The 27,110-nt window shown below is 46.9% G+C and overlaps 1 protein-coding gene across 2 annotated transcripts in view; it reads right to left on the minus strand.

Moving 5' to 3' along the window:
* The window catches only part of ARFGEF2 (ARF guanine nucleotide exchange factor 2), an 86,074-nt gene that overhangs the window by 52,293 nt on the left and 6,671 nt on the right, over positions 1-27,110 (minus strand). For both annotated transcript variants that reach the window (XM_073606776.1, XM_073606777.1), the window contains exons 2-11: positions 21,345-21,375; positions 17,717-17,840; positions 11,510-11,656; positions 8,534-8,713; positions 8,135-8,357; positions 7,527-8,060; positions 6,577-6,698; positions 4,300-4,433; positions 2,021-2,255; positions 33-132 (exon numbers count right to left, since the gene is read on the minus strand). In XM_073606776.1, the coding sequence (XP_073462877.1) occupies positions 33-132; positions 2,021-2,255; positions 4,300-4,433; positions 6,577-6,698; positions 7,527-8,060; positions 8,135-8,357; positions 8,534-8,713; positions 11,510-11,656; positions 17,717-17,840; positions 21,345-21,375 (1,830 nt within the window). The remainder of the gene's footprint in view (positions 1-32; positions 133-2,020; positions 2,256-4,299; positions 4,434-6,576; positions 6,699-7,526; positions 8,061-8,134; positions 8,358-8,533; positions 8,714-11,509; positions 11,657-17,716; positions 17,841-21,344; positions 21,376-27,110) is intronic.

Genomic DNA, 27,110 nt, shown 5'->3' on the forward strand with positions numbered 1-27,110 from the left:
GCTCTACCAATTTGGTATCGGCCTTGAGATACCTGCGCAGATCCTTGTCAGCGTCTGGATCACCATCCACTTGTGCTCAAAGGAACTTGATGAGGTCTCCAGTATATTTAAAAAGATTTCTTTAAAAAACACCTGCAATGAAAGATTAAAAAAAAAAAAAATTATTAATAATATTAACCCTTTCTAAGCCTATTTTTGACATTTGGTGTTTACAGGTTAAAATCCGTATATTTTGCTAGAAAATTACTTAGAGACCCCAAACATAATAAATCAATCTATCTATCTCTATCTATCTATCTATATCTATATCCACACACAGAGAATCTAGGGAATAAAATGGCGATTGTTGCAATATTTTATGTCACACGGTATTTGTGCAGTGGTGTTTTAAAACGCACTTTTTGGGAAAAGGGACACTTTCATGAATTTAAAAAAAACGAAACAGTAGTTAGGCAAATTTTTTTGTATAATGTGAAAGATGTTACGCCGAGTAAATTAGATACCAAACATGTCACGCTTTATAATTGCACGCACCCGTGGAATGGCGACAAACTATGGAACCTAAAAATCTCCATAGGTGACGCTTTCAATTTTTTTTACGGTTACCAGGTTAGGGTTACAGAGGAGGTCTGATGCTAGAATTATTGCTCTCGCTCTGACGATCGCGGCGATACCTCACGTGTGTGATTTGAACACCGTTTACATATGCGGGCACGACTTCTGTATGCGTTTTCTTTGCTGCGCGAGCTCGCAGCGACGGGGGCGCTTTAAAAAATGTTTTTCTTATTTTTAAATATTAATAAATTGTTTTTTGTTTTTTTTAATCACTTTTATTGCTGTAATTGTAAACATCCCTTGTGACAGTAATAGGTGGTGATAGGTACTCTTTATGGAGGGATCGGGGGTCTAAAAGACCCCCGATCCCTCCTTTGTACTTCAAAGTATTCAGATCGCCGTTTTCCGCGATTCTGAATACTGTATATTTTTTTTAAACCGGCGCCATTGGCAGCCGAGTAAAGGGAAGTGACGTCATGACGTTGCTTCGGTGTTTACAATTAGGAGGCTGGAACGAAGCCGCTTACGACTTCGTTCAAGACTGTCACTAGCCGCCGGAGGCAGCGGATTGGTGATCGGGCCTCCCGGTGGAACGGGAGGCCTGGTAAGAGTTGCGGGAGGCAGTGGGAGGGCGCCCCTCCCGCTCCTCCGGTATAACAGCCCGGCAGCTTTTAGCCGCATCGGTTGTTATACCTGGAAAGCTGATCACTGGCTCTAAAAAAACAGTACCGGATGATGCCTGCAGCTGCGGGCATCAACCCGGTATAACCCCCGAAAGCCGAGTATGCACATCTGCATACGCTCGGCGGCAAGGGGTTAAAGCCCTGTTTTTTTTCTTGTTTTTAAAACAACAAACATGTTATACTTACCTGCTACGTGTAATGGTTTTCCACAGAGAAACCCAGAATCTCCTCATCTCGGGTCCCATACTGGCACTCCTGGCCCCCCTCGCTCCTGCCGGGTGCCCCCTCAGCAAGCTGCACCCAAGCAGGCACGCTCTCGAGCCATGGCTGTGTTAGTCCATTTACACACGGAGCCGTGGCTCAACCCCAACCTCTGCTGATTGGGTCACTGGCTGTGATTGACAGGAGCGGGAGCCAATGGGTCCTGCAAAAAACCCAATCAGGAGTACGAGTCCCCGGAGAGGCAAGGCTCTTGTGGACACCGCTGCATCAAGAGGGGGCTCAGGTAAGTATTAGGGAGGCTGATGCACACAGGTTTTTTAAAATTCATGCATAGAATGGGCCATCCTAGCTGGGAGAACACAGTGAAAAAAAACTGCGGATCAAAAAAAAACAAAACAAAAAAAACAAAAACAAATGGATTCCCACATCCACACATTTGAGGTGGGAGGAGGAATCCTCCCCGCTGTGCGATTGTACTCTGATCTCAGGACTTCTGGCGCTTGGATGGATGTGCTGATCAAACACAAATCTACTGTAGAATATACCTGGGCCAAGCTTACCTCCACCTGCATTTTTAAGTGCATTTTGAAGTTGGAGAGGAGGCTCAGGAATATGGCCAGGGACAGCTCAAAGACGTCAGGCACGCCAGACACGCCGTTCTTCGATAAAGCTACACAAAGATATTGCTTAATGGCATTGATGAACATTTCGTGGGTCCTGAAGACGGGGCCGGCACTCTGCAATACTGACAAGAGGAGCTGCAGGGAGATGACCTTGGAGCGGAGTTCATGGGATCTGAACAAAGGGTAAAACCAAAAAAAAAAAAATTTATAAAAAATAAATAAATAAAAAAAGTTATCTGCAGGGCCACATCCTACACATCATTTACTTCTTAAACTACCAATCAATATGGTATGCAAGTAAAGGAAGTCTATATGCAGATCAGAAAGTATATAGTAGTTGAAGGGTTCAGCTCAAAGTGTAGGACTTTGGTTGTCAACTTTGTTTAAAAGCAGTATAGGGTTTTTTTTTTTTTTTTTTTTTTGTGCTTTGTTTTTTTTTTTTTTTTAAGAATCATACTTACCTAGGTGGATGCTGCATCTGTCCCCTGGCACCGCTTAATCCCCATACGAATGATCCGATTATCGGACGAATGATGGTCCGTTTTTTTTTTTGCATGCTAATCTCATGTTGAATCTGATGAGTTTACTAAAGTCACGAAAATTCCCGTACAACAGAATAAAATTTCGAAAGTGATGTCATGTGTTGTAATGCATTTGTATTGCATTTTCGAATAGCTGTATTGATTAAGCGAAAATCATACGATCTGGCATCGTAGGAAAAAAATTTCCGTGCATGTCCGATAGAATATTATCGGATGAACTGTCCTGATCGGCTCTCGAAAGCTCTGTACCAACGATCAGATTATCGTACGGTTGATTCGAATGCGGAATTTTTCGTACGATTTTCGGATCGTGTGTACGGGGCATAACAATGAGAACCGAGCGATCGAACACCACAGAACGCTCGGTTCCCAGAGCACCCAGAGCAGGGAGCTGCTGACTGTCAGTCACAGCTCTCTCTTCTGCCCCCTCCTCACTCATTGGAGCATGGAGCTGTGGAGGGGGTGGCCGGCTCAGCCTCTCAGCAGCGCGCCGGGTGTAGGTCCAGCGATCTGGCGGATCCCAGCTCCGTGGTCGTGATGACACAGAACCTGGACCGACTTCTGCGACGTCAGCAGAGAGCGGACTTAAGCACGCTCTCTGCTAAAAACGGGTCACAGGAGTGCAAAACTAACTGCACTCCTGTGTTGCACAGGAGATGTACAGCCAAAACAAGCTTTGGCTGTACTTTAACCACGCCATTTTTTGCTATTCAGCACTGTGCTGCTTTAACTGGGTCATGCAGCACATACCAAAATGAAATTTAGATTTTTTTTTTTCACACAAATAGCGCTTTCTTTTGGTGGTATTGGATATATGTAAGAGTTTATAACCACTTTATCTGATTTAAACTGAAAGTTCAGCTGGGCTTTCAAATTTGCGTTTGGCATTTTCGGACAGTCACAAAGGATTTGGTTTCAACTTCTGAAGAGTTAGAGACTTAAAAGTGGAACTAAACCCATCAATTTAACAGTTTCCAAAAACAGTTTCATTCCAGCTTCCTTGGCTGCAAATGGAAAAGAGGGTTTAGTTGCGCTTTAGAGTGGAACTTTACCCATAACAACTTGCTAAAAATAATGTTCTTTAGCAGGAACATATTCCACATTAATGATGCTACCAATGTGTGCTGTAAATTGCCTCCAGCATTACTCCTGTTACTTCTTGCTGAAGCCCTGAACCTCAGCAGAAGTAAATCATAAAGCGGAACTAAAACAATCGATTTAACAGTTTAAAAACCGTTACATTTCTTGAATGCCAGGATTGTTAACGATCACATTTGCTCGTTTCCTAAACTGTCAAATGTCTGGTGTCATAACTGATCACATGTCCAGCACCATGTCAGTTGCAGATCAAACAGAAGCGGCTTCCTTGGCTGTAAAGTAGAAGAGGATTTAATTTAGCTTTAAGGCTGTCAGCAGATCGACCTCTACAAACACCCCAAAACATACCCGCTGCAGATTGCAAGTGCAGAGCGCTTTGAACGTGGTACAGGAAAGCCGCACGGAACGCGAGTTTCTCGTGTGAACTGGCCTACAGGTTTTCGTCTCAGTTACTTTTAGGATACCACTCTTTAAAAAACATGAGCAACAACCTTTGGCTCAATACAAGACAGACAACTTCAGACAAATTGTATCACATATAGTATTCTCCAATCAATGAAAAGAAAGTCGACATACTTCGGGTCCGGGGGCCCGTCTCCCAGGGGTTTCATGGACAGCTTGCAGAGTGAACGAAACACCAAGAAAGCATCTTTCTGGAGGATGTGGCTAAATTTAGCACCAGGATGCTGGCCGGGTAGGGAGTCCAATTCCTGCACAGAAAATAATAGGTAATTCCAGAGCATGAAAACAGAAAGACAAGGTAATGCAAGTAAAACCATTTTTTACCAAGTTTACCAGGCCAACAGCATGACTGATGGAGCGCATGTCCTACCTATTAGAGACTAGGGAAACAACATGATGGATAGACAGAGATATGTTCCACCCATGGGAGGCTAGGGAAACGGCATGATGGATGGGCTTATAGATCCTACCTACAGAAGGTTAGGGCAGTGGCAAGAAGAATGGGGTATATGCCCTGCCTATGGGGATGTGGAAAAACAGGACCACGGATGGGGAATTTGCCCTGCCAATGGGTAGCTGGGGAAATGGCATTAATGGTGAGGTATGTATCCCACCTATGCATATGCTGGGGAAATGGCATTAAAAGAGAAGTATGTTTTTTGTTTTATTCATACTTACCTCAGTGGATGGAGCATCAGACCGATGGTGCAGCTGTCCCCCGCCATCTCTGCACTTAGAACCGAGCCACTGATCATCGCAGATGGCTCGGTTTTCACAGATCCCCCAGAGGAGAGCTGCTGATTGTCAGCGTCTCTCCTCTCTGCTCCTCGACGCTCACTGGAGCGCCAAGCTGTGGAAAGGGCAGGGAGCGGCCGTCTCAGCGGCTCGCTGAGATGCTGAGGCTGCCATCAATCAAGGCAGCTGGTGGATCCAGACTTCTGAAGTTGCCTCGACAGATGGCAGTGATGTCAGCGGAGAGCGCACTTCAGACCGATCTCCGCTGAAAACGGGTCACAGGAGTGCAAAACTAATTACACTCCTGTGACCCATAGGAAAATCCCAGCCTAAAAAGCTTAGGCTGGACTTCTCCTTTAATGGTGGGGTATGTATCCCACCAATGCATATGCTGGGGAAATGGCATCAATTGTGTGGGGTGTATCCCACCAATGCATATGCTGGGGAAATGGCATTAATGGTGGGGTATATGTCTTGCAATGGAAAGCTGATGAAACTTGGCATAATGGATGGAGTATGTGTACTGCCTATTGTAGGTTGAACACAAAGACCTACCCTACTGGCTCTACCCCAGAGGGTTAGGGAGAAACCTCTGTTATCCAGCAGATCAGGGGTGACAGCAAGGGTGGGTCTTCCCAGCTGAATTCCTGTGCAATCACTGTCCTTAGCCACATAACATAGAAGGGTTCCCTACTCTATGCAGGTGGCCACTTTAAAAAGGTAGAAACAGTTAAAAAGGTCTAAACAAACCAGACTGGAATTCCTCTTTAGAAACCAGGTGTCACCATATTACAAGGAGTTCTGACACAACTCTACTTTCCAAACTTAAAAAAGTAATAGGATGACTGCTGCATACTATACTTATATGCTAAGAAATCGCTCTTATTATCCTGGAAAGGGTTGATGTCACCTGTGTTGGCTCATTGGCTAAAACTGGTCAATGACTCCCTCTGAATAAACTTACCTTTGAACTCAGGAAAAAACCCAAAGCCTTTCACAAAATATGGTGTAGATGGATCTCTAGCCCCATTACTCTAGTCCCTATTTTACCACTGCCTTAATGATGTTCTCTTGTGGATTCGATTGTTCTGAACTTTGTTATGGAAGATGATATTCCTACTAATATTGTATTTCCTCTGTGACAATACCATGAGACATGTGAGATGGTATGTTTGAAACCATATTTTTTTTTTCTTTGTACACTGGGTTTTGTACAACTGTTTTGTTGTTTTTTGTGAATTTCTTTGCTTAAAACCCAATAAATATATCTTTAAAAATAAATAAATATAATAATAAATAATAATATTAATAATAATAAAAAGTGTCTCATGAAAAATTTGAGAGCAGGAATAGGACACAGCGGTTCCAGTCATGAGGGAAACTGGAAGCCTGAAGTGCCCTACCACAGTCCAGCAATGCTCCAATGGACTCTAAATGTTTTACACCAATAAGAGTGCAGATTGGATACAATTACACTGCAAAAAGCCATGGTGTCAAAACCATTCACAGTAATCCTCCTTCCATTACACTTATGGCTTCATTACATCCAGACAAGCATTGTGACAGTGCTGCTTTTTGGCTAAGCTAGTGTCTCCCCCCCTCACCTTAATAGGGAACAGTACAAACTCAGTGGATATTCTGCCATATACCACATACCAAATAATCTGTAGAAGACACAGACTGTCTGTCGTCTGCGATCCCATTGGTCTGAACACTGTCGGGGGGAGAAAATCCAGCAACTTCTGGCTCACCCGGAACACTGATTGGTACTTTCACCTCTGCAAAGATGTACACGATATACAATATATAAATAACAATAATAACAATAGCACAGTATTTTTTTTCCTTTAAAAATAACAAACATGTTATACTTACCTGCTCTGTGCAGTGGTTTTGCAAATAGCAGCCCAGATACTCTTATTATTGGGTCCCTCACTGGCACTTCTAGCTCCTAACCCCTATAGAGTACCCCCCCCCCCCACCCACACCAAGCAGCTTGCTATGGGGGCACCCGAGCTGAGCCACTGCTGTGTGTCTATTCAAACAGAGCCGTGGTGTGGTTCGGCTCCGCCCCGCTCTCTCCTCATTGGCTCAATGACTGATTGACAGCAGCGGGAGCCAATGGCGCCATGCTGCTAATGCAGCCAATGAGGAGGGAGAGTCCCGGGCAGCCGAGACACTCCTGCAACATTGCTGGATCGAGATGGGCTCAGGTAAGTATTAGGGGGGCTGAGGATGGCTGCTGCACACAGAAGGTTTTTTATCTTGATGCATAGAAAGCATTAAAATAAAAACCTAACTTTACAACCACTTGAAGTCTTTAAGAAACAGTTTACCAGAAGGTAGAGAGAATATTGGTCATCTCTCTTTCCTTCCCCTTCTTCTGTATACTAGAAATGGAAAAAGAGGATTGGATTACTACCTTACCTCCATTCCTTCACTCTTCAATTAGAAATGCCAAGGTCTACTAAATCTTGGAAATAGTTATCTACTATGCATATGTAGTAACCTCAGGACCTTGTCCCACACACAAACAGAAAAGACACTTTAGGTTTTGTAACAATATCACTAAACACACCCCAATATAACAGAAGGGGCATACAAACCTTGAGTATAGGATTCTGAACTCTCTGGGACCTGCTCGCGGGGAGATGGCGCCTCCTGTAGACCATCGCGGGGAGATGGCGCCTCCTGTAGACCATCGCGGGGAGATGGCGCCTCCTGTAGACCATCGCAGGGAGATGGCGCCTCCTGTAGACCATCGCGGGGAGATGGCGCCTCCTGTAGACCATCGCGGGGAGATGGCGCCTCCTGTAGACCATCGCGGGGAGATGGCGCCTCCTGTAGACCATCGCGGGGAGATGGCGCCTCCTGTAGACCATCGCGAGGAGATGGCGCCTCCTGTAGACCATCGCGAGGAGATGGCGCCTCCTGTAGACCATCGCGAGGAGATGGCGCCTCCTGTAGACCATCGCGAGGAGATGGCGCCTCCTGTAGACCATCGCGAGGAGATGGCGCCTCCTGTAGACCATCGCGAGGAGATGGCGCCTCCTGTAGACCATCGCGAGGAGATGGCGCCTCCTGTAGACCATCCTGGCAGGATGGTACCTTGTCTACAGGAGCAGTCATCTTCTCCAGTCCTGCATAGACATGAACATCAGTTAGACCGTTTCCAATTAAATCAAACACAGAATTCCAGCAGACAGACACTTACCTGACACTACAGGAGGTGTCTCCCCACTCGCCTTGCTATCTACTTGTGAAACACCTTCTTGGTTCTGAACACCATTTGTGACATCCCGTTTGCTTGGTATGGGGGATCCACTAAGCTGGCTTCTGTGCAATCTGGGTGTAACTTGTGGGGAGCCCGCAATTTTGTAAGACGCAGGAGAATTCAGCTTAAATGGTTGCTTTTCATGATCCCGGAACTCCTGAGACTGTCGGGAGAGAAAAAACTAATCGTTTAGTAGTCTTCTTCCACTGATGAAAACCTCTATCATGGGCAAAAGGTGAGATTCCTAAATAATTTAAGAACATTCCAGCCATACATCACAGCACTCGTATGAGGTGTAAACCCCTCCATCACCCAGACATGAGCCTGTATGCCTCTTACCACCTGCATTTCCATACGGGCGAAGATGACGTTCAGCATCTGGGTCAGTGTAGCTTTGGCGGTGGTCTGATTCACCAAGTTTTTGCTGGCCAGATAAATGTTGTAACAGGTCCTAACAGTCTGGAGAATGGTGGCCTCATGGATCTCCACATATGGGGAGGTGACGACCGTCAGCAGAGCCTAAATTAAAGGAGACATTGAAACCAGCAAAACTTTTCAGACCTGAAAGAAAACATCTAAATTCCCATTTCATATCCCTTCTCTAGTGTCAGAGGATACAGATCCCACGTCATTCCATGGAGGAACGGATGAGCCGCTTGTCACCACACATAGCAGGAGACATGGTTTACAACTGCTGTGAAGGACTTTCCTGCTCAATGTTCTGCAATTTTATTATAGCAGACCAGGAACTCCATGCTGTCAGAATGTTATTTTATGTAAGGAGAGATTTTTATCTTTGGGATAAACCTACGTGGTCATCTACAAAAGCATCCATCAAAATGGAGCAGCATCAGACATGTGACTTTGTTCCCAGAGCCCTTGTGTTTTAGTGGAAAATGATGTTAAAATTTTAAAGCGACGTACGGGATAAGAAAAAAAAAAAAAAATACTCACCTAGATGGATGCTGCATCTGTCCCCCTGCCAGCTCTAGATCCCCATACACACTATACAATTTTTGTTGTCCGATTTCCTTTAGATTTACCAAAACCATGTAGTGCAAGGGCCTGCCTGATTGCACTCTTAAAGTGGATGTAAACCCAATGTCATCCTTTCTAAACTACTGCCATAGGGGTTATCTATAAGGATATACATGCCTCCTGTACGTATCTTTACCTGTCAAATGTCTCCCCTCTGTCTGTTATTAGACCCGAAAAAACTGCAGATTCTGTGGGCGGGTCTGTTGTCTGGAGCTCGGTGGGTGGAGTCGTGATGTCAGTAGAATCCCCGCCCACCTCTACACTCCCCTGTGTATTTCTAACACTGAACTTCTGCTATGATCTCTAACATCCAGTGAAAAGACAGGAAAGTAACCACATGACTTCAGCATACCAAATCATGCTGAGGTGTGGAACAGCCAATCCTTGCAGAGCTGCTGAAGAAAGGAGTGGGGGAGGGAATTAAAAAATAATGCATGTGTCTTAGGCTGTCACTCACAGCAAGTTTTTGTCAGTTTGTCAAGATTTATCTCACTGAACAATAAAAGAGGATTGCTCAGAGATGGATTAACTCTTTGTGGCAAGACTGGGCTCAAATGATAGGAAATCTTATACTCTACAGTATGATATAAAAAAAAAAAAAAACATTTTCGGGTTTACATCCACTTTAAGGTTTAACCTTATATCATATGGTTTTGGTAAATCTAAAAGGAAAAAAAAAAAAATCTACAGAAAATTGGATAGTGTGTATCCAGCTTAAGACTGAGAACTGAGCGATCAAAGACCGCTGGTTGCTCAGTTCTCGGTCTTCAGTGGTGACTGTCAGCCATCGGCTCTCTGCTCTGCCCTTCCATCGCTCATTGGGGCGCCAGGCTGTAAGGGGGACGAGCGCATCTGGCTCAGGCTTTTAGCACCTCACTGAGAGGCTGAGCCAGCTGCCGGTCCAGGCATCAGGGTGGATCCCGACATTAAAGTCTATAAGTTTCCAGAGTCTGGAGCGGGTGAGTGACGCCTGCTGTCGGCTGAATCTGGGTCACAGGAGTGCAGATCTAAAATTGCACTCCTGTGACCCACAGGAGAAGTAGGATCAAGAGCTTTGTCTCTACATCTCCTTTAAATTATTTTTTTTTTTTTTTGTGTGCATGTCGGTGCACAGGACACAGCCGAACAGCGCTGATCGCCCTCTCAAAAAACTTAAAGGTCAATCAGTGCAGTATTTTTTTTTTTTTTGCGTGAACAGCAGCATTGGTCCCCAGAGAAGTCCCTGCTACCAGAGCTGTCAATAACAAATCCTTCGCCTTTCTAGCAGCATTTTCAGACAGCAAGGGGAAACCTGTCAAACCACATTCCTTAGAAACAAAAGGGATGGATTTGAATGGGACCAAGAGCTATATGCACTTGGTCCCTTGGAGAGGTAAAGGACAAGATCACCTTTTAGAAAAAAAAAAAAAAAAAAATTATATTATATTTTATATATATATATATATATATATATATATATATATATATATATATATATATATATATATATATATATATATATATATATATATATATATATATATATATATATATATAGAGCACATTTTTTTGCAGGTAAAAAAAAAAAAAACAAAAAAAATGTGCATTTATTATTTTTTTTCCTTTTGAAGCCTGTAAAACTTTGCCATGTTGACAGATCTGTCAGTATATCTGTGTACCCATACATCCTTTGCGGGCAGGCAGATACACTGACAGGAAGAGATCAATAAACTACCATGGTGCTCCACAAGGCCATGGTAGTTCATTGAGAACTACAAGCCGACAGCCGCTAAGGCTGTTGGGGCTTGTAGTTCATTCACACACAGCTGGGTGGGCGGAGCCCCGCACGGCCAGGCTGATTTTAAAAAGTGACAGTTACTGCGGGAAACTTCTTCCTGTACTGCTGCAACAGGGTGGGGTGGGCAGTGGCCAGCGGCTGCAGCATTGGGCACATGTTACATGTTTCACCCTAAAAACAGGTGGAACATGCAACATCCCAAAAAGGTAAAAATATACTTTAAATGCCATAAATTTTTTTTTTTTTTTTTTTTTTAACAATAGTTCAGATATTAGCCAAGTGAGATGATACAAAAAGACAGAACAGCGAGGTATTGTGACCGATTTTCTTTCTCAGAATTCAGGTAATCACAGCAGTTAAAGTGTAACCTGAAGGATTACACGGGTAAGAGGTGATACTTTTTTAAAGGAGCAATTAAGAAGGAAGTAAATGTGTTTTACTGGGAGAGGACAGGTTAGGATCACACAAAACTCATCGTAAAAATACGGTAATTCTTGTACCTTTATGATCTGAAGTTGTACACCCTCATCAGTCTGGGGGCCCTGGAAACAGTTACAGATGGTGTCCACTATGCGGTCGATGAGCCGTTTTCCCGCTATGCCTTTATCCGGAGCATTTCCAGTTATGTGCCCATATGCAATCAATTTCTGCAAGAAGGAGGTCATCATTATACAGCCGCCTACACAGAGACCCATAAAAGTCATAAAGTGTAAGGGTTCTCTGTGCCAGAGCTTACATGCCAGGAAATGGCCTTCAATACTTTATACAGTATGACACGTTGTTTGCTTAGTAGCTTATAAAACATTTAAAAAAAAAAAAAATAAAAAATAGAAAGAGTAGTGCTAAAGTGCTGGACCCAAATAAAAGATCTCAACTTTAACTTTTGAAAGCTGCTCTCTCAGGCAGTGTGCTCCTGGGGCTGCCGGAAGTATATATAAGGATTAGTCTCATCTTGCAGTTTGGGTGAGGGGACTAAAAATAGGTGGTTACGCCGAATTTTTACCACTCTCCAACTGCCCCCCCCCCCCCCCCCCTTGCATCCAATTCACACAAGTGTGAACCCAGCCTAAAGGATTAGTTCACCTTTACAAAAAAAAATGCCTATACGGATAAGGGGCATCTGTGGATAAAAACAAATGTTGCAGCTTTGACTATGGTTACTTGCACACTGAGGCGTGCGGGCGCTGGCGGTACAGCGGCGCTAAATACAGTTTTAGCGGCGCTATTCGGGTTTAAAGGGTTAAAACCGGCCGCAAAGCCCGCTTCAGCGGCGCTTTGCCGGCGGGTTTGCAGCGCTGCCCTATTGTTTTCAATGGGAAGGGGCGCTATATTAGTTTCACCGTTCCAAAGATGCGGCTTGCAGGACTTTTTAGACCGCCCTGCAAGCGCATCGCTCCAGTGTGAAAGCCCTCGGGGCTTTCACATTGGAGTGTATTGAGTGGCTCTTTCAGGGCGCTTTGCGGGCGCTATTTTTAGGACTTTAGCGCCTGCAGAGCGCCTTAGTGTGAAAGCAGCCTAAAGTTGAATATTGCCCTTGCTATCTACTTCAGCACCGTAAGGTTGTAGCCCCCCCCCCCCCCCCCCCCACTTTTTTTTACCAGCCCATTTTTTTGCTATGCGGCATTGCGTTACTTTAACTGACAATTGCGCGTTCATGCAATCCTGTCCCCAAACGAAATTAACATCTCTTTTTTCCACACATATAAATCTTACTTTTGGTGGTATTTGATAATCTCCGGTTTCTTTATTTTTTTATTATATAAAAACGGAAAAAGATATATTTTTTACTTTCTGCTTTAAAACAGATCCCATACAGAACATCAGATTGGAAACATCAGAGGGTCCAAGCTGTGGGTGCAACTAGAGCATGACCTCAGGAAGACTGAATTGTTCCCCCAGCTATGGATTCCCAGGAACTATCGCACCCTGTCCGCAAGTACCTCACCTTTGACCAGGTCTACCATTACAATTTGGGATTCTCCTCGCATGCATTTAACTGGCCATTTTTTGTATGTAAATGGACTACATCTATAGCAAGGGCATTATTCAACTTTAGTCAGGGCTGCATAGTTTGTTTTTATCTACAGACACACCTTATCTACATAGGCAGTTTTTTGGTAAAAAGGTGAACTAACCTTTAAAAGCGGAGTTCCACACAAAAATGGAACTTCCGCTTTTCGGAACCCTCCCCCCCTCCGGTGTCACATTTGGCACCTTTCAGGGGGGAGGGGGGTGCAGATACCTGTCAAAGACAGGTATTTGCACCCACTTCCGGCATAGACTACCATGGGAGTCTATGCCTCTTCCCGTCCCGACCGCGCTGTCTGCTGGGAACACACAGCTCCCAGCAGAGAGCGGGGACCACTAGGGACGCGCAGCGCGACTCGCGCATGCGCAGTAGGGAACCGGGAAGTGAAGCCGCAACGCTTCACTTCCCGATTCCCTCACCTAGGATGGCGGCGGCAGCTGCCGAGAACCGAGCGTGTTCTCGGCGTCCCCTGCCGACATCGCTGGACCCCGGGACAGGTAAGTGGCCATGTATTAAAAGTCAGCAGCTGCAGTATTTGTAGCTGCTGGCTTTTAATATTTTTTTTTTTGGCGGTGTGGGTGAACCCCCGCTTTAAGTTGCAAAGGCAAGAAGAGGGTTTTATACATGCCATGGCCACAATCCTTCACTTTGCGGCTCAGCAAACAATGCCCCCTATACTCTCACACCTGCCAAAACGTCACCCATTCAAGTGGAATGTTAGGCTCGGGCTTGCACCCACCTCTCTCTGCATTGCAATGCATATAGCTCTTTAAACAGCAACGTAGGTGGAAACGAGCCCCAATAGGATGAGAGCTCCATAAGCCGAAAGAGAAGTCCAGTAGAAATTTTTCATTCACAGCCGGAGGATGGAAAAATATAGCCAACAAGTTTTGAGAGCTTTAGGCTGGCCATACACGGTTCGAATCTCAGCCGGTTCGGCAGATATTTGAACCGTTAATGGGCAGGCTGAATATACAAGTTGATGGATCGATCGATACAACCAGCCTGTCATTCTCCTTCGATTATCGCTAGTGGCTGCTAGCGAAAATCACAGTCTTTTCCCGGCAGGGACAGCTTCCCCCACCGGGAGCAGACAACAGACCGAGAGGAAGGATTCCTTCAGCACTGTCTGGGTTGATGGGGGGAAATCGTGCAAGTTTCTTTCCTGCGACCCTTGTTTGAAGGAAATAAATTTGCACCATATATGGCCTGCCTAAAAATCCCACTTCATCAGAGCTTGTATGCTGACAATGACTGAAGATAATACTTAAAAGTGTTGCTAAACCCACAACAGTAAAAACAGTCTGTATATGCAGTAAAGTATGCTTGTTAAGCTCACTATGGAACCTAAGGGGTTAATCCTCTGGATTGTGTAAAAAGGCTGTTTGATCCTGTCTTCTCTCTGTTCCTCCCCTTCTTCCACTGTCCCCAATTCATCTCATGATAGAACAGAGGATAAAGGACAAGCTGCATATGCTTAGTTTGGTGAGTATTGCTAGAATTTTTTTTTTTTTTCTTGGGAGGGTGCATGTTTTTAGGAGAGGGCCAATCAGCATTGTCCAGACAGAGGATCAGGGGTCCTGCAGCCTGATAGGACAGTCAGAGGAAAAATGAAAACTCCTACAAGCTTTACCAGACACTGACAGAAGTCACAAGGCTGCTCTATACTGCTGAGAGAGAAAAAAGGTATTTAGCAGTTTATATTTACTAAAATAATTACATTTCCATGCTCTGTTTTCTGTGGGAGACCAGATATAGTGAATGCAGATTCCTGGTAGTGAATGCAGATTCCTGGGTTTAGTTACACTTTAACAGGTAATTGTAGGAAACAAATATGGAAATGTTTGTAGTACAGGTCGCCCGTATGGTTTCCCTTGGGTGATCTTTGTCACATCACATCACTAGGCTCTTCCAGGCGGGGCAGTACACATAGTTACATAGTTAGGTTGAAAAAAAAAGACACAAGTCCATCTAGTTCAACCATAAAAAAAAATATATAAATAAAAATAAATATCATACAATCCAATATACCCACACACAGCAATACATAAAACTTTCCAACTTGTGTTTCAACATCTCAGGGTATTAGAGTGTTTTTCTGCATACGTTTGCAAATCTTACTCTGCTGGAAAATTCTGTATATTGTCTGAGGGCACATTTCTTCTTCTGCCAATTTTAGTTTTTAGACCCGAGAGGCTGCCATTGTCGCTCGTCTAGCTCAGGTATATGAAAAAAAACTAGAATTGTGGTGCAGTGCGGTCTGACTGAGCTCAGCGCAGTGATGAGATGCTGAGCTTGGAGGATCGCAGTTATCTTTTTTTTTTTTAAGCAAACTTTGAGATGTCACACAGACATCTAAAAGTTCAATTGCCAGCCCCCCGGTGCGAGGCAGTGGATTGCCTCGCACTGTGCTAAAAAAAATACTAATGCATGCAGTACTTTTGTCAGCACATCGCGCCCGCACACCACATAGGAGACAGGGCATTTTTCCTTGTCCATGCCGGTAGGACAGTGCTGAAATAGCCGCCCAATGCAGTCCCACAGCATCTAGTGTGAATCAGCCCTAAAATCCAGGCAAAAAAAAAAAAAATAAAAACTCGTGTGTTTTGTTGGAGTGGAAAGGATAAGAACTGTTTTGTACATAGCAGCCCCGATGCTCTTCTCTGGTCCCCCACCGGCACTCCTGGCTCCCCCCCCCCCGACCAATGCCCCCAATAGCATGCCACTCGGGGCACTGGTTGGTGCTCGCTCCTGAACCCATCTTTATGCTTCCATAAGACACAGAACCGCTGCTCAGCCCTGCCTCCTGCACTCTCCTCAGTGGCTCACTGGCTATGACTGATAGTAAAGGGACCTAATGGCTCCCGTTTCTGTCCAAGCCAATAAGTACAGAGAGACCCGGGACAGCTGAGGCTCTTGTGTACATCATTGGATCAAGATTGGGACCCGGGACAGCTGAGGCTCTTGTGTACATCATTGGATCGAGATTGGGACCCGGGACAGCTGAGGCACTTGTGGACGTCATTGGATCGAGATTGGGACCCGGGACAGCTGAGGCTCTTGTGCACATCATTGGATCGAGATTGGGACTCGGGACAGCTGAGGCTCTTGTAGACATCACTAGGTCCAGATTGGGACCCGGGACAGCTGAGGCTCCTTTGCACATCATTAACTCGAGATTGGGACCCGGGACAGCTGAGGCTCTTGTGGACGTCATTGGATCGAGATTGGGACCCGGGACAGCTGAGGCTCTGGTGGAGGCTCTTGTGGACATCATTAGATCAAGATTGGGACCCGGGACAGCTGAGGCTCTTGTGCACATCATTGGATCGAGATTGGGACCCGGGACAGCTGAGGCTCTTGTGGACGTCATTGGATCGAGATTGGGACCCGGGACAGCTGAGGCTCTGGTGGAGGCTCTTGTGGACATCATTAGATCAAGATTGGGACTCGGGACAGCTGAGGCTCTTGTGCACATCATTGGATCGAGATTGGGACCCGGGACAGCTGAGGCTCTGGTGGAGGCTCTTGTGGACATCATTAGATCAAGATTGGGACCCGGGACAGCTGAGGCTCTTGTGCACATCATTGGATCGAGATTGGGACAGCTGAGGCTCTTGTGCACATCATTGGATCGAGATTGGGACCCGGGACAGCTGAGGCTCTTGTAGACATCATTAGATCGAGACTGGGACTCGGGACAACTGAGGCTCTTGTGCACATCATTGGATCGAGATTGGGACTCGGGACAGCTGAGGCTCTGGTGGACATCATTGGATTGAGATTGGGACCCGGGACAGCTGAGGCTCTTGTGGACGTCATTGGATCGAGATTGGGACCCGGGACAGCTGAGGCTCTGGTGGAGGCTCTTGTGGACATCATTAGATCAAGATTGGGACCCGGGACAGCTGAGGCTCTTGTGCACATCATTGGAGAGAGATTGGGACTCGGGACAGCTGAGGCTCTTGTGCACATCATTGGATCGAGATTGGGACAGCTGAGGCTCTTGTGCACATCATTGGATCGAGATTGGGACCCGGGACAGCTGAGGCTCTTGTAGACATCATTAGATCGAGACTGGGACTCGGGACACCTGAGGCTCTTGTGCACATCATTGGATCGAGATTGGGACTCGGGACAGCTGAGGCTCTGGTGGACATCATTAGATCAAGATTGGGACCCGGGACAGCTGAGGCTCTTGTGGACATCATTAGATCGAAATTGGGACCCGGGACAGCTGTGGCTCTTGTGCACATCATTGGATCGAGATTGGGACCCGGGACAGCTGAGGCTCTTATGTACATCATTAACTCGAGATTGGGACCCGGGACAGCTGAGGCTCTTGTAGACATCATTAGATCGAGATTGGGACCCGGGACAGCTGAGGCCCTTGTGCACATCACTGGATCAATATCGGCTCAGGTGAGCTGCACACAGAAGGTTTGTGAAAAACCTTCAGCCTTCACAACCACTTTAACCCTCGCTTTCCATTTCCTTTATGAATAATGCTGTACCAAGCCTTAGCCACCCGGCCACACAACTAGGCAGAAGAAATGAAAGCCAAAAAGGAGTAGGTCTTTCCAAAGGATTGTGATAACATGAAAACCTAAATCCTGCAAGAACCGCCACATTTATCTTCTATAGAGCAATACAGGGGTACAATTACTCCAGACATTACCTGCAAGCAGTCCAGGGAGGTGCTGACAATGCGGGGGGCCTTTGTCTGACAAGCCAGCTCAAATGGGAGGAAATACTTGTCGGCCTCAATGAATTTTGGTTTGGACAGCGGTTCTGATCCATGTCTGCAATAGAAGGATGAGATATAGACAGAGAAGAGATATAGAAGCACACATCTGTATTTGCTCCATGTTTTATCTTATACAGCAGGCAGTGCCCAGCACACTGATACCGGGAGCAGAAAAGATAAACAGAGATATATAAACAGTCTGCAAACCATAGCTTATTTGAGTAAAGTCATCACAAGATAAAGATTAAATACCCCGTATATTCACACCCATTGAGCAAACAGCGTCTCAGAGTCACACGCTGTACAAAAAAAACTTTACCTGGTAACTGAGACACAAACATAAATTCACTAGAATGGACACACACATTTTATCACATCATGTGTTGTATATACATAGACCCGTGTTTACAGTAGGAGTCACCCAGATTTCTCATTTACATATGGTGAGGGGCTTATGACTGATCTGGAGAACACAGACTTTGTTTTCCCAGCATCTTAAAAGCGTTTGTAACCCCCCCCCCCAAAAAAAAAAAAAAAAGTTATTGTGTAATTTGGCCCTCTATCATCTGAAATATCTGGCTGATCCTGCCTGTCTATGCTCCCCCCCTGTAAACTGCCCACGGTATATCATGGCTGCTGAGCCCTGACACACGTGGTCAGCTTATGTGCCTCCGTCATCCGTAGCTCTCCTCTGTGTATGTGAGCTGCCCCTCTCCTCCTGCCACTATTAGCAGTATTTAACCACTTCTGGACCGCCGCACGCCGATGTACGTCCAAACTTTGCCGGCAGATATTGCTGTTATGGCAGCAGCTAGCTGCCATAACCCCGGTATCCCTGTTTTCGTGCGGCGGTCGGCTTTCTGATAAAAGTGGTCCCTGCGGCGGATTCGCCGCGAGATCACTTTTATCGGTGGCGGGAGAGCCCCCCCATCGCCGCGATATCGGTGCCCTCCCCCGCTTACTGGGGCCGTCGGTAACGGCGGAGGCGATCGCGTACGTCACCCTTCTGTGCCTGGAGATGAGAGAGGCTAAGATGGCGCCCACTCGTGTCTCTATGACACTGTTGGGCGGAAGCGACGTCGAAACGTCACTTCAGCCCACGCCTCTTAAAAGGCATATTTTTTTCAATGTCATTTTTTTTTTAAATGACTTTTTTTTTTTTTTTTTTTTTATTGCATTTTAGTGTAAATATGAGATCTGAGGTCTTTTTGACCCCAGATGTCATATTTAAGAGGTCCTGTCATGCTTTTTTCTATTACAAGGGATGTTTACATTTCTTGTAATAGGAATAAAAGTGACACAATTTTTTTTTAAATAGTTTAAAAATAAAATAATGTAAAATAAATAATAAATTTTTTTTTTTTTTTTAAAAACCCCCGCCCCGACGAGCTCGCGCGCAGAAGCGAACGCATACGCGAATAGCGCCCGCATATGAATACGGTGGTCAAACCACACATGTGAGGTATCGCCGCGAGCGGTAGAGCGAGAGCAATAATTCTAGCCCTAGACCTCCTCTGTACCGCAAAACATGCAACCTGTAGAGTTTTTTAAATGTCGCCTATGGAGATTTTTGAGGGTAAAAGTTTGACGCCATTCCACGAGCGGGCGCAATTTTGAAGCGTGACATGTTGGGTATCAATTTACTTGGCGTAACATTATATTTCACAATATAAAAAAAAAAATTGGGCTAACTTTACTGTTGTCTTATTTTTTTATTCAAAAAAGTGAATTTTCTCCAAAAAAAGTGCGCTTATAAGACCGCTGCGCAAATACGGTGCAAAAAAAAAGTACTGCAACGACCGCCATTTTATTCTCTAGGGTGTTAGAAAAAAAAAAAAAACATATATAATGTTTGGGGGTTCTAAGTAATTTTCTAGCAAAAAAACCTGCTTTAAACATGTAAACACCTAAAATCCAAAACGAGGCTGGTCCTTCAGCATAAATCTAAGGTTTTATTGTATGAAAAAAGTATAGATTGCACTTACAAGATCAGTTGTATAAACAAGCATACAGGAACGCCGGCCGGCTAAAAAAACTCCCCGTGTCTTCCGGGTGTGCAGATCGTGGTGTCGTCGGGACGTAGCCTTAGATTTTATGCTATGTGGAGCCTTTTATCTCTTTTATGGGGACCTATCCTACCCATTATGGTGTGATTGACGGAGAGAGTTCCGGGATTCGGATGGTAACCAGTGTCTGCTGTACAGATCCCTGGCTGGGGTTGCAGCCATCCGCCCTTTAGGTCTCCTATAATCTAGAGACCAACTTTTTCTGGTAAGAGGCAGCAGTTTTGAATGGTGGAGGTCTGCCTACGCACCTTAGTCACTGCAGCAAGTTTTGGTTCTACAATTCACTCAGCACTGGGGGACACTCATTAATACGTTTTTGTGCTATAAAGCATGCATGAACTTTACTAATTATTGTTCCTGTATGGATATGGACTTTTGGTGGAATACATAAGTTTGTTATAATTTTTACACTGTACAATTTACGTTTTTCACACTGTATATGTTTTATTGTCTTTGCACAGCTCTCATACACTGTTGCACTTGGCATTAGCGTTCTGAAGAATTTTTTGTTGTTCACATATAATCACTTATTTTTGTATTCAATATTTTTATTTTATTTTTCCTTTTCCCCCCTTTTTTTCTTTTTTTATGGGTATAGAAAGCAATATCTGTGTTCTGTTTATTTAATATTTATTCAAATTTCATTGCGGTGTATATATACACTGGGTAGTATTATAATTATTTGCACAGTGACCACTTTTTACGTTCATAATTGTTTTTGATGCTGTAGGCACCTGGTTGTTGCCACTCTCATTCTTCTAGCGCGACTTTTTGAATTATATTGGATTTATGGTTTACTACCTTTTAGTCGCAGCTCATCTTATTTTTTCTGTGTTAGCGCAGTATTTATTTAATACCTAATCAGGTGACCTCCCAGTTGACGTCAGTGGGAGATCTTGGCTCCTCCCGCTGTAGCCATGGATCGGAGTAGAAGAGCGGCTAGGAGTGACTGGCCTGAAGATATCTGCAAAAATGGTATTCAGACGCTTTTTTTTCCCCACAAACACTAAGGGCACTTTCACAATGGGGTGGGGGTGGGGGGCATGGGCGGTAAAGCGGCGGTATTTTTAGCGGCGCTTCACCGTCGTTTTAGCATCGCTTTTCGGCCACTAGCGGGGCGCTTTTAACCCCCGCTAGCGGCCGAAAAAGGGTTAAAAAGCACCCGCAAAGCGCCGCAAATGGCATGGTCATGAATGGGGGTAAAATCTCACAGAGGTCAAGTGGTTAATAAGCCCTGTTCAGAGTTCTGGAGCCCAGATGCTTTTTAGAGCTTTGGGTGGGAGAACGCCTCCAATCCTGGGTCCACATCTTACCTGGTGACTAGACCCCATTATTAGTCTAAGCCAGACTTTCTCAAATAAAATGGGACCGGAGCCCGCCAACCTGGAAGGAAGACCGGGTGAAGATGGAAGCCCTGTCGGCGCGCCGCTGGAGGGCCTCGTTTTGGATCCCTCTCCCAACCCTATGTACACAAGATAAAGGAAAACACTTACTTCTCTCTTTCCAGCTCAGCCTTGATTTCATCTGCAACAGAAAGAAGGATTAATGGCAACAAAATCCTCGGAGAACATATTAGCATATATTATCGGCTTCTCCGCTGGGAGGATGGGGGGGGGGTCGTCTTGCCCCAGACCCTGAAACTTGTCACCACATGAACATCCCCGGAAATTCCAGTGTGAACAGGGCGGCCATGTTTGGTCCTGCTATAGGCAGAAGTGATGGTCATGTACGACTCCACCCATTGGAAGGGCTCATTACATTCCGCAGATACTTCTCAGGTTCAAGTAGTGCGAGTTGACCTTTCCCTTCTTTTTTTTTTAACGAACGATCCTTGGCACCCCAAATGTTTTGGAACTACATTTCCCATGATGCTCAACTACACTGCAGAGTACATGAGCATCATGGGAAATGTAGTTCCAAAACACCTGGGGTGCCAAGGTTCACCATCACTGCTCTATAACATTCTGCCAAACCAATGCATTGACCAATTAGACATGGCCTCAACCCCGGGTGATCCATACAGACACGTACAGTTTTTGTGGCTCTCCTGGTTCTCCAAAAAGAAAGGAAAAGGTCAACTCTCACTACTTGAAGCTGGGAAGTTGAAAGCCATGGTTTTTCAATGGCCACCATTCGCATTGCTGCGACTCAAGTCGCAGCAACACCAAAGAAGGTTCCTGCACTACTTTCTTGCGACTTGAACACCATAGAGTGTAATAAGTTGAATTTAGGTCGCATGAAAGTTGCACTAGTGAGAACAGAACCTGAAGTCACACTCTGGTCTGCAAGAGTATTCTAGATTATCTGCACCCTCAGTCACATACTGGCCCATAAAGGCCCTTTCAAACTGCTCCGTTGCAAAAATGCAATAAAAACGCATATGCAGTTTTGCCTCATTTCCAGTACGTTTTGCACTTGTGAAAAAAGGGACATGCGAGTCAAAAAACGCACCAATAGTGCAACAAAGGGTGCGTTTTTGCCACGTTTTCTACTCATTTTAATAGGGAGGTGCATTTTTTGGTGTATTTCTTTCCTTGCACCAAACATGCACAGTGCAGGACTTTTACAACTGACTGGTGTGAAGGATTTCTATAGGATTTAACGGTCATGCATTTTTCTTACGCTTTTGGCAAGGCAAAAACAGAAAAAATGAAAGTGATCAGTGTGGAGGAAAAAAAAAAAAAAAAAGTATTCTGAAGTGTCTGGCCGAGTATTCTAGAATATCCGTGGTATTCAGTCACACACTGGCCTGGCAGAGGATTATTCTAGATTATCTATAACAGTCACACGCTGGCCGGGAAGAGATTTATAGAGTATTTGCAGACCTCAGTTACATATTGGCCTGGAAGTGTATTCTATGTCCTCACACACCAGCCTGGCACAGTATTATAGGGTATCTGTGGGCCTCGGATACACACTGGCCTGGCAAAATATTCTAGAGCAGCCATTTTCAACCAGGTTCTGTGGAACCCTAGGATTCCTCCAGAGGTTGCTTGAGCTGTTTGACCCATCTGGTGGTGCCTGTAGAGTTCTGGGGCAAACACCACTTGGCAGAGACAACAATAAACCAATGATCTTTTTAGCGGTCTTTAACAGGGGGGGGGGGGGGGGCATTCTTCCCACTGACCAATGCAAGGGGCATTCTTCCCACTGACCACCAATGTAAGGGGCATTCTTCCCACTGAATTGATCATGGCAGGGTCCCCCTGAGACCTGAAAATCTTTTTAGGGTTCCTCTGGTGTAAAAGGGTTGAAAAAGGCTGTACTAGAGTATCAGCACACACCGGTCAGGGTATTATAGAATATCTACACAGCAGTCTGGCAGAGGATTATTATAAATTATCTGCAGCTTTTAGTCACACAATGGCCCGGAAGAGGCCCCCCCCCCCCCGTCACACACCAGCCTGGAAGATGCCCCCCCCCCAGTCACACACCAGCCTGGAAGAGGCCCCCCCCCAGTCACACACCAGCCTGGAAGAGGCCCCCCCCCAGTCACACACCAGCCTGGAAGAGGCCCCCCCCAGTCACACACCAGCCTGGAAGAGGCCCCCCCCCCCCAGTCACACACCAGCCTGGAAGAGGGCCCCCCAGTCACACACCAGCGTGGAAGAGGGCCCCCCCAGGCACACACCAGCGTGGAAGAGGGCCCCCCCAGGCACACACCAGCGTGGAAGAGGGCCCCCCGCCCCAGTCACACACCAGCCTGGAAGAGGCCCCCTCCCAGTCACACACCAGCCTGGAAGAGCCCCCCCCCCCCCCCAGGTCAAACACCAGCCTGGAAGAGGACCCCCCCAGTCACACACCAGCCTGGAAGAGGCCCCCCCCCCAGTCACACACCAGCCTGGAAGAGGCCCCCCCCCCAGTCACACACCAGCCTGGAAGAGGCCCCCCCCCCAGTCACACACCAGCCTGGAAGAGGCCCCCCCCCCAGTCACACACCAGCCTGGAAGAGGCCCCCCCCGTCACACACCAGCCTGGAAGAGGCCCCCCCCCAGTCACACACCAGCCTGGAAGAGGCCCCCCCCCAGTCACACACCAGACTGGAAGAGGCCCCCCCCCCAGTCACACACCAGACTGGAAGAGGCCCCCCCCCCAGTCACACACCAGACTGGAAGAGGCCCCCTCCCCGTCACACACCAGACTGGAAGAGGCCCCCTCCCCGTCACACACCAGCCTGGAAGAGCCCCCCCCCCAGGTCAAAGGGGCAGAGGATTATTATAAATTATCTGCAGCTTTTAGTCACACACCAGGCATGGAAGATCCCCCCAGTCACACAATGGCCCGGAAGAGGCCCCCCCCCCCAGTCACAAACCAGCCTGGAAGAGCCGCCCCCCCGTCACACACCAGCCTGGAAGAGGCCCCCCCCAGTCACACACCAGCCTGGAAGAGGCCCCCCCCCAGTCACACACCAGCCTGGAAGAGGCCCCCCCCCCATCACACACCAGCCTGGAAGATGCCCCCCAGTCACACACCAGCCTGGAAGAGGCCCCCCCCAGTCACACACCAGCCTGGAAGAGGCCCCCCCCCAGTCACACACCAGCCTGGAAGAGGACCCCCCCAGTCACACACCAGCCTGGAAGAGGACCCCCCCAGTCACACACCAGCCTGGAAGAGGACCACCCCCCCCAGTCACACACCAGCCTGGAAGAGGACCACCCCCCCAGTCACACACCAGCCTTGAACAGCCCCCTCAGTCATACAATGGCCCAGAAGAGGTCACACACCAGCCCCGGAAGAGCCCCCCCAGTCACACACCAGCCCCGGAAGAGCCCCCCCCCCCACCCCCCAATCACACACTGGCCAGGCAAAATTGTTTGTGCCCATCAGGCACACAGCAGCCTGCAGAGTATTGAAGTATTCGCAGCCTTCAGTCACACACAGATCTGGAAGGAGTATTAGAGTATTTGTGGCCATCAGCGCACTGACCTACAAAATATTAGAGTATCTGCAGGCCTCAGCCATACACTGGCCTGGCAGAGCATTAGAGAGATCTGTGCCATGAAACCACAAAGCAGCAAGGAGAGCAAACATCAGATAAGGTTTCCAGCACAGAGCAAACAGGGCAGAGGACACATCAATAATACCTGGTTATATATGTGACTGGAGTGCTGCTGAAATGCCCACTGCAGTTTACTTCAAGGGGACCTCCACATCCAGCAGATCCAAGCACACGTCTGTCTACATACCTCCGAGGAGAACAAACCGCACATGTCTGTCGCCGGTATATTCTCTTCTCGTGCCCCCAGGACAAAAACACAGCTGGGGGCCCAACTAAGTCATACACACCTCCTTGTTCTCCGTAAATAAATAATTCCACAACAATCTACAGACAGGTATGATACATCTGACAACTTCTCTTCCTACAACGGTACTCAGCGCTCGCTGTGCACCCAACACCAAGACTGAGCTCTGGAAGATGACTCTTACTGCGGACTAAAGATCGGTGGCCAGCAGGACAATGGTCACACGATCGCTGAACCTTCCTACCCCCCCTACACCCCAAAAACACCCTCCCAATCTTAAAGTTGTATCTGTCCCCCCCACCACCTCAAAGACCAAAGAACCGAGCGATCAAAGACAGCTGATCACTCGGTTCATCGGTCTTCAGCTAGCAGAGAGCCGGTGATTGTCAGTCACCAACTCTCTGCTCGCCCCTCCAGCAATGCGCTGAGAGAGTCGGCTACATTATAAAAGTCAGGATCTCTAGAGAGCCCCAACTGGATGTGCAACGTCAGCTGCAGGTTTTACACAGCTCTATTATCTGCGGTCTGTTAACTATTGAAGTAAAACATCTGCTTGTATTCTCTTATATGTTATTCACGATTAAAACTGTCCTGCGGCTGGCCAAATTTACACTGCTGTATCATCTGTGTTGTAAAACCTAACCCTTGCTTTTTCTATTTAGTAAATTAGGTCCCAGCCTTGCTTATTAAAAATGTGCTACTGCAGGCCAATTTTACACTGCTGTGTTATCAGTGGTCTCTTAGGTCACAGCAGTGCAATTTGTTCTGTACTCCTGTGACCCACAGGAGAAATGGGGTCAAAAGAGCTTTAGCCAAACCTCTTCTTTAAAAGCAGAAGCACAGCCAAAGCTTGTTTGGCTGTACTTCTCCTGTGGAAGCCCGCTGTCGGCTGACGTAACAGAGCCAGTCCAGGCTGGGGAAAGATCATGGTCGGGATCCACCCAGAAGCCTGGACTGGCACTTGGCTCAGGCTCTCAGCAAGCCACGGAGAGCCTGAGCTAGCCGTTCCCACCCCCCTCCACAGCCCAGCACTGCAGTGAGCTCAGGGGGAGGCGCAGAGCAGACAGCGGTGACTGGAGAACTGAGAAACCAGCGGTGTTAAGTCGAGAAGTGCCCCCCCCCCACCGAATAGTGCCCGCGCATGCGCAGGATGGAGCCGCACTTCAGCCGATTTGCCGATCAGCTGGAGTGTTGTGACCAGGGCGCAAGAACACATCGTAGGAGGCATCTCTCGAAGGGAGATACCATTTAACGGCCACAATTGAAACCTATACAAACAGCGGGGGGGGGGCGTAGTTCTCACATGGTGCCTCGCTGTTGCGGGGCGGATTTACAGTGTGCTGATTGGTCCGGTTTTGTCTGTGTTGCAGGGCGGGTTCGCTGTCTTGAACGGCCGGTTTTGCCTGTGTGAAAGGGCGGGTTGTAACAGACAAAACCAGCCCTTCAACACAGCCACAAGTCGCCCTCCAGCAGCAGCGTTGCACAATCTGAGAACTATGGTCTTCCCCGCTGTTTGTATAGGTTTAAATTGTGCGTGTGAAATGGTATCTCCCATCGAGAGATACCTCCTACGGTGTGCGCATGCACCATGGTTACGTCAGCCCAGCTGATCAGCAAATTAGCTGTTGTGCTTTTCCATACGGCGCATGCACAGTACATCCCCGGCACTATTCAAGGGGGGGGGGGGGGGGCACTTCTCGACAGAACACCGGCGGGAGAAAGATGCAGCATCTCTCGCCCACCGCAATACATACATACTTTGGGGTGGCAGCTCCTACAGGTGAAATCACATACCTGTACATGATCGTCCCTTCTGGGTCTGGGGCGTGCCGCCGGCGACCAGCTCCCACTGTGACTGGGCACAGTGGGAGCCAATCAGCGGGTCTGGCTGACTGATGTCCGCCGGGACACACCGATCGTTCACGAAAGAGGCAGAACGGCGGTCTGTCTATGTAAACAAGGCAGATTGCCAATCTGCTAGTAGGGAAGACAGAGATCCTGCCTTTCTGCTAAGCA

This window comes from Aquarana catesbeiana, linkage group LG12 (assembly GCF_042186555.1).
Source record: "Aquarana catesbeiana isolate 2022-GZ linkage group LG12, ASM4218655v1, whole genome shotgun sequence".
In the NCBI taxonomy this organism is placed as follows: domain Eukaryota; kingdom Metazoa; phylum Chordata; class Amphibia; order Anura; family Ranidae; genus Aquarana; species Aquarana catesbeiana.